General features: G+C 40.7%; 1 protein-coding gene across 2 annotated transcripts in view; it reads left to right on the top strand.

Annotated features, from left to right (window-relative positions):
- LOC132881969 (tumor susceptibility gene 101 protein-like) overlaps nt 1-15,059 on the top strand; it is a 40,112-nt gene continuing 25,053 nt past the window's right edge. The window contains exons 1-2 of one of the 2 annotated variants that reach the window (XM_060915092.1): nt 1-387; nt 13,047-13,134. In XM_060915092.1, coding sequence (XP_060771075.1) covers nt 346-387; nt 13,047-13,134 — 130 coding nt within the window. In that variant the 5' untranslated portion in view covers nt 1-345. Of the gene's footprint in view, nt 388-2,920; nt 3,011-13,046; nt 13,135-15,059 lie in introns of those variants that run through there. The other variant, XM_060915093.1, reaches the window with a different exon arrangement.

Here is a 15,059-nt window from a genome sequence, read left to right as displayed (position 1 = left end):
ATGTAGGCTACAGTAGGAGTTCGGCTGGCCATTTTGGCTAGCTCAGTTGTTTTATTTACATTGCAATACGTCCAGCTTTTTTGTGTCGGTGTCGAAGTTATCTTAATTCTGAGTGTATATTAGTGATCTCGTCGTCGTGTAGTGGTTTATTTTATTTAAATTTTTTTTTATTAAACACACTTTTGTCAGTTGAACGGTTTCCTGGCCCTGGCTTGAATTAGCCAGGTGTACAGAACTAGCCAGCTAATCACACAGCTGGTCAGCTCTGTTTAGGTTTCTATATTCAGTTTATTTTATTTATTTACTTATTTATTTTAAACACGAGTGCGTTTTGAGGTGTCAGTTATGGCTGTGGTAAACGAAGGAGCGTTTAAAAAGATGCTTAAGGTAAGAAACTTTAGCTCGCTAGTGTACACAGTGTCATCTGTGTGTGAAGGTTAAACTGAAGAAAACTATTCCTGACTAATAGGTTCACTTCAGTTATATTAGAGTAATAATTATATTAACCCTGTTTAAATGTAACTTTTATGGTCATTTTTGGTTGAATCTAATTCCGGAGCAGAGCCTGGGTTCAGTTCATTTTCTCTAAAGTAATTTGGATTTCTCCATAATTCTATGCAAATTATGTATTTGAATTCTCGATTCTGATTGGTCAGAAAGTGTTGCTTCATTTTCAAACTGTTGACCAATCACAGGCTTCTAGTAATGTCAAAGAGGCTCTATGGAGCACTTGCATGTGACGTCACAGCCGATCCAGATTGTGACGGACGCCATCTTGTCGGTCAAACGCCATATTTCCGCCTTCTACTTCTACCTTTTCTTCTGGAAAACCCTACTACAATTCTACTACAACGGCTGCGGCTACAAGTTCTCCCTACCTGTGCATGTTTTTTGTGTGTATTTTTGCGTGTTGTTCGTCTGTACCGGACTTCAATATCCACTACAACCGTATGGACTTACTGGACATTGGTTTCCAGCAGAAAATGACGGTTTGTAGCGATTTCCATCGCATGCACAACATTCCGGACAAGATAGCAAGACCAGCGGGGTCTCCGTGGATTGTTATCGGGTCTGGCAGGCGAAGGAGGCGGCGTCGGGAGAGGAAGCAAAAGCGAGGCTGCAGGCAGAGCCGGCCTGTTGACTAAGCTCAGAAAACAGCCACTCAAATCTCCACTGCCAAGCCTCTATCTCTCCAACGCCAGATCCATGGTAAACAAGACGGACGATTTGGAATTACCGCTGGAATTACCTTATTCTATTCTATAATCGGCTGGTCAGTGTTATAGATAATACTTAAGTGACTTACCCGTCCAATGAGGATTGTTATTTTCTTGTTTACAAGATGCCACATCTGAGGGGGGCTGACAAATCCTGAATTTCTGTAAAGATAACTGTCCAAAGATTTATAAGCACTTTCACTGAACAGCGAGGGAAAGTTAATGAGGTAATTATACACATCTGGGTATTCCGCTGGCAGTTCAAAATCCACTGACACGGTCGTGAAAACTCTGTCCGGTAAGCCATAAGGGTCACTATTCTGTAGATCGTTTATTTTAGACATGTATCTAGTTATCTGTTCATTAGAAAAATGAGCCGTGTAGTCCGTCGGTTGAAATTGATCCATTCTGTACACGAGTGCAGCAGTATTCAGCGGTGTTTTTGACCGACAAGATGGCGGCTGTGTACTTTCCGGTCACGTGACTGCAAGATCTCTATAGGGTATTCTTGGGTTTCACGTGACGTCACATCCGCCTCATTAGTTATTCAGAACTTTAGCTGGTGGTCAACCAAAGCTCAGTTGACAAAGTGTTTGTACGGAGAAGGTGCATTACTTGCATGAAAAATGCTTTGCGCTTGCATTGTGTTCGAATCGATCAAACCGTGAAACTGGTAAAAGTTTCTTCAGGGTTCCCCGTGAGCTAATAAAAAAGGGTGAACGAACACAGGATTTCACAAAAAGACGTCGAGAAAGGTGGCTTTTGAACCTCTCGATGAAATCGAAGGGAGCCGAGTCGAAGAGTTTGCAGTGATCACTTGGTGAAAGGTTTGTATCTCCCGCTCAGCTACGTCATTAGTGTTTTCCAAGTACTTTTCTTTGTTCCAAGTTCTGTTGTTTGTTTACACTTCAACTTGCAGCGCTTTGTTGTTAAGATGCGAACAAAAAGCTTAAAAAAAAAAACCACCCTTGCATGGGCAAAAACAATCCAGGATTCATTGGGCAGTGACTTGATAGCGAGGTCCTTTACCCAGCCACATACAAAAAAGTTGTAAGCCTCCATACTCTTCCACGCTTCCATCTGTTTTGCGGTGTAGAAGGGCGTCTGCAACACCAGATAGTTCGAGATGTTGGGGAACTCGACTGAAGGGTAGTTTTTCAGATTGTATAACAAATCCTTCTTTCCCAGACTGTAGGGGTCGATTCCATTGCACACAGCAATCTTTTGAATATATCTAAAGCCAGCAGTGGCTTCTAGATTGAGCATACTCTGATACGTTATCGCTAGTTGTTTGCACTATGGCAGCCATGTTGGTTTGCTAGACCACCAGCTGTTTTACCGGAAGTGAAATCGCTAAGAAAAGTCACATGACTGAAACCCAAGAATTGCAGCTCTGACAGTGGTACCGACTCCAGGACCAATCACAGGCTTCTAGTAATGTCAAAGAGGTCCTTCGGCTCTGTAGGGTATTCTTGGGTTTCACGTGACGTCACATCCGCCTCATTAGTTATTCAAAACTTTTTAGCTGGTGGTCAACCAAAGCTCAGTTGACAAAGCGTTTGTATGGAGACAGTGCATTACTTGCATGAAAAATGCCTTACGCTTGCGTTGTGTTCGAATCGATCAAACCGTGAAACTGGTAAAAGTTTCTTCAGGGTTCCCCATGAACTAATAAAAAAGGATGAACGAACACAGGATTTCACAAAAAGGCGTCGAGAAAGGTGGCTTTTGAACCTCTCGCTGAAATCGAAGGGAGCCGAGTCGAAGAGTTTGCAGTGATCACTTGGTGAAAGGTTTGTATCTCCCGCTCAGCTACGTCCTTAGTGTTTTCCAAGTACTTTTCTTGCTATGCGTCGTTATTTTACGGTACTTTTTTTTTTTTTTTAAGTCATGAAGCGCTAAAGTCCCCAGCTGTTTCTTTGTTTACTCCTCACAAAGTCCATATGCATGAAGGTCGCGACAAAATCCTTCCCCAGCCGTACAGTTACAATGCGCCGTGATCACTTCTCCGTCTTGTTTAACTAAGATCCAGGTCTTTAAAGGGGTTTCTGATGATCTTTGTGAATGATTTACCCGAGAGATAAGAGCCAACACAAGTGAGAATCAAGCCAACTGTTTGTTTACACTTCAACTTGCAGTGCTTCGTTGTAAAGACGCGAACAAAAAACTTTAAAAAAATACTTGCACGAGCAAAAACAATGCAGGATTCATTGGGCAGCGACTTGATAGCGAGGTCCTTTACCCAGCCACATACAAAAAAGTTGTAAGCCTCCATACGCTTCCATGCTTCCATCTGTTTTGCGGTGTAGAAGGACGTCTGCAACACCAGATAGTTCGAGTTTTCGAGATCGTATGACAAATCCTTCTTTCCCAGACTGTAGGGGTCGATTCCATTGCACATAGCAATCTTCTGAATATATCTAAAGCGAGCAGTGTCTTCTAGATCATGAGCATACTCTGATACGTTATCGCTAGTTGTTTGCGCTGCAGCAGCCATGTTGGTTTGCTAGACCACCAGCTGTTTTACCGGACGTGAAATCGCTAAGAAAAGTCACAGGGTTTCCCATACATAGACCATCGTGTGGCGCAGCGCCACACAATGGATTCCTATCGCCACACAATCAGACTCGCGATTTTGAAAAAAAAAAATTCCATTGCGTATCGTTCCATTCATTTATAGTGCTCTTTCTTCTCGTTCATGTGCGCGTGCACACAGAGACGGAGAGGCGTGTACACAGGCCTGCCAGTGCGCATACACCCAGACTGCAAGTAGGCCTGTTAGGCTAATTAAAAATAACGCAGCCTTCCCGATTCACCTCCGACCCCTTATTTTAAAAGGTGGCCTACGTCGTGCTCATGATGAGCTTTATAATAGCCTTCTTGGCTTACAGGAAACGGACATCCCTGAGTCAGGCTATAAACCAATTTTGATGCATACAGCAGCAGCTTGACGCGAGGAACCGGCCTTATTGCATTATCCCGTTTATCCCGCTTCAGCAATGACTTCCCTTACGATAGGGCACTGGAGGTTTTTTCAGGAAGCCACGCAGAATTAAATGTTCTGATAGGGCATGCAGGCTTTGCACCAATTAGGGTAATGGTTTTTCATTATTGTTAGTTGCCTTGGTGTTACCTTAAGTGGTTTCTTACATCTAATTATGATATTATTGTTTTGTTACATTATACTATTTATTTCATTTTAGTATTGGTTAAGGTACCGTAAGTATTGAGTTCAATATTTAAAATAAAAACCTCCAGCTTGTTTTTTGTAATTTTATTCCTTGAATGTCAACTAAAGAATGATTGAAAGATTGCCTCCAAAAAGGCAAAAAACTAAGGTAAAAACCAGAGATGCACCGATTGACCGGCTGCCGATTGGAATCGGCCGATTTTCACGTGATCGGCCATGACCGGCGACCGGCCGGTCAAAATATGCCGATTTTCTGCCGATCAAAACTTGTGTATCACATAGAGATGAAAGTGGAAATACTCGTAATTCGCAACTAAAAAGACCGCAGCTACACTGGCAGCCTGAACATGCTTTCTAGTGCGATTGTGTTGCACTTGCGCAGAACAGTGTCAGTCCTGCGCGCCTAACTGGCTCCGGCGCGTGCGCTGTTAACAAAAAAAAAACCCTATATTTGGATATCCAAATATAGTGAATTTTTTTTTTTTTTTGTGCCAGATATTGGATGTGAAAAGAAGAAAATGTCTGTGGTTGTGTGAATTTCCCATTACAGGAATTAATACGTTAGCCTATTACCAAACATCTAGTTAGATTTGTACAAAGAGAGAAAGAAAAAAATGTCTGTTTGTTTTACAACCTTGGTTGCACTTGATTCCATTGGAAATTACTCTACAAATACACGTTTGACAAAGATGATAGAATGGCTATGGTATAAGTATGACTGGAAATAATTTTTGTATTTTGATACTGAATGAAGAAATGGGTTGTTCTATAAGGCATAAGTTTTCAGATCTAAATAGGCTTATGAAAGTGTGTTCCATAGCAGTAGGCAAATATATATGAGGGGGAAGTTGTTTTTGTGCCAGATATTGGATGGGAAAAGAAAAAATGTTTGTGTGAATTTCCTATTTGAGCAATTCCAGCGTTATGGACGTGACACTTGATCTCAAAATGGCAACAAATGACCCAGTGCATGTTTTATTGTCTCCCAGTATTTAAACAGGTGTTGCATATTTTAAGGCTGTACCATACTGGAGAAGTGATAGAACAAGAACAATTCCCATAGTACATCTAGGGCATGCCAGAAAACACCAATAAAAGATGCGTTATGGATGTGACAGAAAAAGTATCACTTTTCTTGGGTGACTGTACATTTTTATCAAACTCTGTGAAATTGTAAACCTAATGTCGAAATGGAGATATCCATTTGATAGAGGGGTCCAAGGTGAATATTAAAAAATCTTTGTTTAAAATATTTTGTATTTCATGCAGAGTTTCGGAAGGAAAAGTCAGCGTTATGGATGTGACGAAATTCCGTTATGGATGTGACGCGTCTGAAATAGACATGGCATATGTTTAGAAAATCAGCAATTTAACCACCATAACCCTTTGAAAAACTCTCTAAATATCAGCTAAAACTATCAAAGTTCTTAAATAATATTTAGGATGGCTATTGTTTTGCTGTTTTGTGGATTTTAGCATACATTTCTGTGGCTTGTGGCAATAATATAGAATTGTACATGATCAAAGCTGATTTTAGCTTGGGTTTTACATTATAAGAAAGAAAGACTGACAGTGACATATTAGGTTGGTTACAAATTGGTTCAACTTATTCACATCTGTAAAATACAGGCCTAGGTGATATCTCTGGGAGTGGTTTTGATGTATTACATGTTGCTTTATTTTTGCATGGTGAGGTTGACATTTACATGGAATTGCCTGTATATTGTTTGTTTTTCTGCTGTGTTGTATGTTCCCATCTAAATGTTTGCACTGGGGTGTGTGCTTTCCATCTCATGATATAATTTTCCCGCACCTTCTCCCGTCGTTCTAGCTTTCTTCACTACACTTTCTTCCTCGTCCGTTCTTTTATTCTTGTTTCCACCATCATTGCTTTTAAAAAAATGCCGTTATTCTCTGCATAGCGAATATATTTCTCAGCTCGGTCCGAACCAACTCTGTTATCTCTCCGTTGAATGATCTGATGAATCCCTAAAAAGCACTTTTCCCACCTAATGCCACACCCACAACATACAACCGTGGGAAAGAGGGGCAATCACAGAAAGATGTGGCAGAACGGCAAAAAAATGTAACTCCCCCCGGCTGCCATGGGAACCACCGCAGGTGCAAGACAGGGGCAATACACACAACTACAGACAGGGAGCAAGGCGCAGGCAGAACACACACACACACACACACACACAACACTGAACACACACACTTGCAACAATACAGGCCGTTACTCGTTACACTATATTAGGTAGGCTATCCAGCGCTGGATTTACATAGTTTGCAGTTTAACGTTTGATACATTTTAGAACAGGGGTCATCAAACTACGGCCCGCGGGCCGACTCCGGCCCGCCACCCCCCTTTGACCAGCCCCCCAGCCCCTCTGCCCCCCATCACTTGAACCGACCCTATGAGGCAATCCCCAAAAGTGGTCATGGCCTATTTGTTTTAAATTGCTTTTTGGCAAATAATAACATGTCTGCATCTTCTATTTTGTTGATTTTATCAATTAAAATTGATATTTAGTTATAAAATGAACTATTCATATTTTCCGAATTTTCGTCATATGCTCGCGATCAAGCAGTGACAGGCAGCGCACGCGCAGAGAACTGTCAGTGTTCAGGACGGCAAAATGGCTAGCGGTCAGCGAAAAGCTGACAGAGAGTGCAGAGTTTTTAAAGAACAGTGGACCACCGATTATTTTTTCGTTCAGTGTAAGGACCGTGCAGTTTGTCTTGTATGTAAAGAAAGCGCGTCGGTCTTCAAAGAATATAATCTGCGTCGTCACTACGAAACCCGCCACAAAGAGTATGCTAGTTTGCGAGGGCAAACAAGAGAAGACAGGATTCGGAGGATGAAATGCGGACTGGCTGCACAACAGAATGTATTCCTTCACCAAACCCAGATCAACCAGGCTGCTGTCCGAGCTCGCTATAAGGTAGCTCACCTACTGGCTACCCATGGGAAGCCGTTTACTGATGGGGACTTTGTTAAAGTATGCATGCTTGCTGTGGCCGAGGAGGCGTGTCCCGACAAGAAGGATGCGCTCAACGCGGTGAGTCTCTCCGCACCTGCTATGACCAGGCGAACCGAAGATTTGGGGGACAACGTGTATGAGCAGCTGAATGAGAAAGCGTCAGAATTCGAGTTTTTTGCTTTGGCCATGGATGAGAGCAATGACGTGCAGGACACAGCACAACTGCTACGATCTATTGATCTATTGCTCATATTATAATTTCACTTTTTTAATGTATTTATTTTATAGGTCTATTTATTTGACCTTTATTAAGTGCTGCACACAATTATTATTAATAATATCAACAGGCCTATCTGCAATTTATAATTTTCCACTCACCTTTGCCAGTGTCAATCACCTCAACTCGGCAGATGTTTCTTACCTTGACAGCTTTGATATTATTTTTATTAGAAAATAAATAAATGGAATATGTGTGGTATTTCAGATTAAAACAAAGCGTGAAGACTTGATTACTACTTTTGCAAACCACTAGTAAAGATAAACAAATATGTGCCAGGAATCAAGTGGGGATACAGTAGCGGGGATACAGTAGCGGGGATGGCTGTGCCAGGCTAGTAATCTCTACTACACAATGAGGCCTGCTGGTGGTCATATTTGTCTGGGTCATACAATTCTATGTTATATAGCTGACCCGACCCCGGCCCCCCATCACAGTCAGGAACGACAATGTGGCCCCCAGAGAAAAAAGTTTGGTGACCCCGTTTTAGAATGTTAAACTCGTTGCGTCTGTGCTCAGTGCTTTTCCTAAATTGTCAGCTGCAAGAAGCCCTCGCACGAATGCGCGTTTTTTTTTTTTGTCGTTCGCATGCCGAAAAATTCGCTCGCAAATGCGAGTGAAACATGTGCACTGTAGAGCCCTGCTCATAGTTGAAGTGTACCTATGATGATAAATTACAGGCCTCTCTCATCTTTTTAAGTGGGAGAACTTGCACAATTGGTGGCTGACTAACAGTGGCGTGCACAAATAGACATGAGGTGGTGCTCAAGCACCTGCCCCTCTGCCCTCTGTCCAAAAAAGTGCCCTTTTGAATTTTTTTTTTTTTACAGTTTACTGAGGCCAATGTCGACATGATCTTTTAGAAAAGCCGCGGCATTAAAAGCGTGTGTGAAAATAATGTCCCGATGTGTGCCCCCTCCGCACACACACCGGACCTCTGTCTCTCTTGCTCTGTCACGTGAACAAGCGTGCAGTGCATTCAATGTGAGGTTGCAGCAGCATAGCGTCCTGGAAGCCACGGCCTTGTCGTAGCGCAGACAACACATCGGGCAGTCAGTCAGCTCTTCCCCTGCCCCACCAGCCAGGTAACACATGAATCGAGTGAAAATGTATTGTTTGCCCTCTAAGCCCAAGCTGTAATTATTTTGTCGTGAAGTAGCCCGTCGCATACAGAAACAACTGCACATAAGTATTATATTTTTTGCTAGACCATTTTCAGATTTAGGAAAACAAAAAATTTCTTTTTCTATTTTGTTCAACTAGAGATTCCTGGCAAAGTCAAAAAGGCTTGATGTAATAAATTAACATTAAGTGGTTGTTTTACACCTTTAAAAACTAAAACGGGTCAGTGGCGACCCGAACACAAGAGGAGGGTTAAATCTCAGACTTTTATAATAAGGTGTTCCACATGCGCAAAAAAGTGCCCTTTTTTCCCCCCAGAGCACTTGCCCCCCAAAATGTCTGTGCACGCCACTCAGGCGTGCAAACGGCGCGCTTTTCGGCGCATTCCGCTTTTTCCCCGGCATTTTGGGCGACTTGTGTAATTCGTGCAGATCCGACGAGTGTTTTTTTGGGGGGGGGGGGTTGCTCTCCGGTAATCCACTCTGGTAGTAATGATAGACCCGAGTACTGTGCAGACCATACAACATTTGGTTCCCCTTGGTGGATATATGGAACCATTGACAGCAGAGATAGTAAGATTAACAGTGTAGCTGCTGGCTGCTATTATAATATTCAACAGCGTTCCGTTACAAACTGCTAGCTGCTACACTGTCAGTGGATGGAACCGATGGCTGGGCAATCTGGTTGCTAAGGAATGTGACTCCCGGGCTTTTCCTCAGATTGGTGTGTTCATTTATCAGCTTGCTGAACTTCATCTACTAGTGTGTATTTCTTTGGAGCCTCGGTGACTGGGAGTACACGATCAGTGTTGAAGTGGAAGTCATTTACTCGTCTACAATCAAAGCGTAAGTGTTAAAATAATTGTGCATATATATACCCGAGCTTGAGGATGACATGGATACCACCCCCCCGCCGGGGGTGAGGAGATTTTTATATTTTTATATATATATATATATATATATATATATATATATATATTTATTAACTTTCTCTCGTAACCTAGCCTCCTTCATCTAACCATATTAGCCATGACCTATCCTTGGGGTGAAAAATGCCTGAAAAACGTAATGTTATTTGAGGAGTTGCATGATGACTGTATATGTTCTCAACGTAGTGTCTACATGGGTTAATGACTATTGTTTTTTGTTCCTAGATGATATTTAAGTGCCGTAATACCGTTCTATACGTGCAAGAATTGGTCTTAAAGCTTGTGGCTGTCTGGCTTAGTTAAAATGCTAACCGTTAGCACCCGACTAGCTGCTATTTTAGAACATCGAGTGATCAAATGGTAATGTGTAACCCATGTGTGTTTATATGAGTTCGTGGTGCATACATCCAAGGCACTACACAAACTTCAGGAAGTGGCAAAGAAAAGGAAGAAAAAGGAGTAAAGATGGACTGACTTTGGGGTGGGGAACTGAAGATGGATTGGGAACTGAATTAATAAATAATAGTAATTAAGAAATGTTCTGTTTTGTTGAAACTGTTGTCTGACTGATATTGTGTGTGTGGTGGGGGGGGTCCGCGTCGCTGCGCTACCTCACTCTTTTTTTTTTTTTTTTGACCATGGTTGTGTTTGCATCCCTGGCCACTGCTGACTAAATACTTTTTTGCCCCACTGTACACTGAAAAGAAAAGGAAGGCAGCGGCATATCATAAAGTTTAAATTTTGGCACTTTATTAAATGGACTAGATTAAGATTAAAACACATTTAAAGGAAAAGAAAACTTAATTCATACATTTAAGTTTGCAGAAAGATTATGCACTTATAAACACCATTCATGAAGAGAATTTGTTAATAAGTGTCAACTGTAGGATAATTTCAAATAATAATGATAAGCATATTTGGCAGTTGTCAGCCCTGTGATGACCTGGCGACTTGTCCAGGGTGTACCCCGCCTTTCGCCCGTAGTCAGCTGGGATAGGCTCCAGCTTGCCTGCGACCCTGTAGGACAGGATAAAGCGGCTACAGATAATGAGATGAGATATTTGGGAGTGTGATGTCACTGTGAGCCTTTAACAAAAGAATAATCCGGAGCCTTCTTTTGTTAAATGGATCCCAGTGACATCACAGTGCCAAAAATGCTTATGATTATTATTTGAAATTATGCTATATTTGGACAACTTCACTTCGTGAGAGTGTTTATAAGTACATAATCTTTCTGGAAACCCAAACTAATGAATTAAGTTTTCTACTCCTTTAAAGCAGATTAATTCTCCTTGGCTGTTGCTCGGCCCAATGTTGGGCAGCCCTCTCATAGTCCATCTCGCTGTCATCCGTGCTGATGTGGATCAAATTGTCCAGCGAGTGCTTTTTTTGAGCCAGTCGCCGTGATCAAAATTGACGACGTTTTCGTTGTCCTGACAGTTGTCTGGTTTTGCGCGCTATCACTCACGTGGGTTTGTTGACGTTTAGTCAACCAATCTTTGATCGAATCCATAATGATAATAGACTAGGTCAAACTTTTGTGATTAAAATCAGTCGGCTTTGCCCGTCTGGTGGGGGACAACATCGGCAGCCAATGAGATCGCTTATAACGAATCGTAAAATTCCGGGATGTCTGACATTTTCTTCCGATGTTTTTACTGGACAGTTTGAACACGTGATCTTGACTTAGCCAACAGATTACAGTTTGTTTACATCATACCATGCTGACATATTACTTTGACAGAATCAACACAAACATTGGAAAAAAGACCTCTTGTTTAACACACACATCAATCAATATGTAAAATAATCTGTTATTTGCTCTCCTATGTATCTAGTTACTTGTGGGTAGGAAATTTAACGTATCGGTATAAATCTAAGTGTATCGGATTTTAACTAAAGCGACTAAGCGTATTGGCAGGCAGAGTAAGCGTATTGGGCCCGATACGCTAAAATGCTTTGGGGAAAACGATGCTTATAATACCTCATCACAGGGACTTGTATGGAGGACACTCAACATAAACAGAGTTTTAAAACTGTGTGTAATTGTTGATATGGCAAAGGAGACTTAAGAATGAAGGGGTTTGGGGTGTTGATATAAAATGACAATTTGCGAGCCATTCCACCGAATCGGTGCCATTTCTGTCCCTAGAAAATTACATGTATAAATGCACATAAAAATGTACTTTAAAATACATTTCCTTATTACGCAGAATGTCCTGCACATTGATCGATTTCAAATTTAAGATATATAATTGTAAGGTTAATAAAAACTACCTAAAACATTGAAAAATAGCATGTGTTACCTGTCCCCGCACTCTAACTTTATACTTAACTATGAAATATTATGATTAAAATCCTTCAGAAACAGTATTTCTTTTGCACTGTTGTGACTCCATATCCTATCCATGGTTTAAATATTTTTTTCATAAGAAATCCACAATATCTTAGTTAAAATACACATTTTAGTCGTGTCCCTGGGTTTTCACTCAGTCCTGTTACCCAAACATATTACCCCATCTGACAAATTTGGAACATTCCATAAATCACATGCTCAACAGGAAGTTACATCAGTTGTGTCTTCTGAAGGCCATGGGAAGACCAAAAGTTAGTTCTGTCATTTACTTTTCTGTATATTTGATGATTTTTTTTTAACTTTGACTGATAAGGTCAATGTCAACATACTGTCCTGTTACTTAAATTATTTCTTAGATGATATTTGTTTATTTTAAAAATACAGATTTTTGGTAAATCACTAGAATGTGCTAAGTGTGGTCATGCTATTAGCGATGACGCCATGTGGCTTAATTCCATGTATTAGCTAATCCTAGGCTAAAAACTCAGTCCTGTTACTTTCAGTCCTGTTACTCATATAAAGAGTATGCAGCCATCTTTGACTTCCAAACCTTGTAAAAAATAAATAACATAGCCTGAGGTTGACAATACACATTTTGAATAGTTAAATAAGTGTGTTATTATAATCAGTGTTGAAAATATATAACAAATTAAGTTTAATTTGGGAGTGGTACAACAAGCAAATGGCACCCATTCGGTGGAATGTCCCTTGCCTGTTTTGCCTGATTTACTTCAAGAGGGCTAAAAAGGCTGGCATGGAAACAGGAATGACTGTTTATAGCTGCTATAACAAGTGAAAACAGAAACTATCTTATCACTTATAAATACACACCGATACTCACAATAAGAGAAAAGTCTGTCATGGTGTTAATATATATTGATATATTGCAGATTGGGACCACATCAGGCTTCTCAGTCTAATTATTATGTCTTATCTTTAACCAGATTTTATTCTGTTCTGTTTTTCATCCAGCAATACAAATATCGTGACCTGACAGTTCGTGAGATCACATATGTTATCTCTCAATACAAAGACCTGAAACCTCTGATGGATTCTTATGGTAAGCATTGATCCGTCTGTGTAATGTTTTAAACCTGTGATTTATAGTAATGGTATTCCAAAATTTTAGCACAGTGTTTGCTGTACCCTAAATGTATTTGATCAGTGAAGATACAGTGGTGCTTGAAAGTTTGTGAACCCTTGAGAATTTTCTATATTTCTGCATAAATATGACCTAAAACATCATCAGATTTTCACACAAGTCCTAAAAGTAGATAAAGAGAACCCAGTTAAACAAATGAGACAAAAATATTATACTTGGGCATTTATTTATTGTGGAAAATGAGCCAATATTACATATCTATGAGTGGCAAAAGTATGTGAACCTCTAGGATTAGCAGTTAATTTGAAGGTGAAATTAGTCAGGTGTTTTCAATCAGTGGGATGACAATCAGGTGTGAGTGGGCACCCTGTTTTATTTAAAGAACAGGGATCTATCAAAGTCTGATCTTCACAACACATGTTTGTGGAAGTGTATCATGGCACGAACAAAGGAGATTTCTGAGGACCTCAGAAAAAGTGTTGTTGATGCTCATCAGGCTGGAAAAGGTTACAAAACCATCTCTAAAGAGTTTGGACTCCACCAATCCACAGTCAGACAGATTGTGTACAAATGGAGGAAATTCAAGACCATTGTTACCCTCCCCCAGGAGTGGTCGACCAACAAAGATCAATGCAAGAGCAAGGCATGTAATAGTCGGCAAGGTCACAAAGGACCCCAGGGTAAATTTTAAGCAACTGAAGGCCTCTCTCACATTGGCTAATGTTAAAGTTCATGAGTCCACCATCAGGAGAACACTGCATGGCAGGGTTGCAAGGAGAAAGCCACTGGTCTCCAAAAAGAACATTGCTGCTCATCTGCAGTTTGCTAAACATCACGTGGACAAGCCAGAAGGCTATTGGAAAAATGTTTTGTGGAAGGATGAGACCAAAATAGAACTTTTTGGTTTAAATGAGAAGCGTTATGTTTGGAGAAAGGAAAACGCTGCATTCCAGCATAAGAACCTTATCCCATCTGTGAAACATGGTGGCGGTAGTATCATGGTTTGGGCCTGTTTTGCTGCATCTGGGCCAGGATTGCTTGCCATCATTAATGGAACAATGAATTTTGAATTTTACCAGCAAATTCTAAAGGAAAATGTCAGGACATCTGTCCATGAACTGAATCTCAAGAGAAGGTGGGTCATGCAGCAAGACAACGAACCTAAGCACACAAGTCGTTCTACCAAAGAATGGTTAAAGAAGAATAAAGTTAATGTTTTGGAATGGCCAAGTCAAAGTCCTGACCTTAATCCAATCGAAATGTTGTGGAAGGACCTGAAGCGAGCAGTTCATGTGAGGAAACCCACCAACAGCCCAGAGTTGAAGCTGTTCTGTACGGAGGAATGGGCTAAAATTCCTCCAAGCCGGTGTGCAGGACTGATCAACAGTTACCGCAAACGTTTAGTTGCAGTTATTGCTGCACAAGGGGGTCACACCAGATACTGAAAGCAAAGGTTCACATACTTTTGCCACTCACAAATATGTAATATTGGATCATTTTCCTCAATAAATAAATGACCAAGTATAATATTTTTGTCTCATTTGTTTAACTGGGTTCTCTTTATCTACTTTTATGACTTGCGTGAAAATCTGATGATGTTTTAGGTCATATTTATGCAGAAATATAGACAATTCTACAGGGTTCACAAATTTTCAAGCACCACTGTATGTTTGGTGTGTAACATCTGCTTCTTTAGTGTTGCATTGCAAGGATAATGTAGATAGTGACTAACGGAAAGCTCATATCATGCCTGATCCAAAATAATCATGAAGCAAGATGTATGATAAATACGTGATTTTTGTAAAATAGGAAGGAAAGTCTATATTTAGACATTTAAGTCCATAGTGGAGCAGTATTAAATTCATTTTGTACTATCTTGGGTT

The sequence above is a fragment of the Neoarius graeffei genome, chromosome 2, assembly GCF_027579695.1.
Source record: "Neoarius graeffei isolate fNeoGra1 chromosome 2, fNeoGra1.pri, whole genome shotgun sequence".
NCBI classification, from domain to species: domain Eukaryota; kingdom Metazoa; phylum Chordata; class Actinopteri; order Siluriformes; family Ariidae; genus Neoarius; species Neoarius graeffei.
Note: the sequence above shows the minus strand (reverse complement) of the source record. Positions and strands in the feature narration are given on the sequence as shown.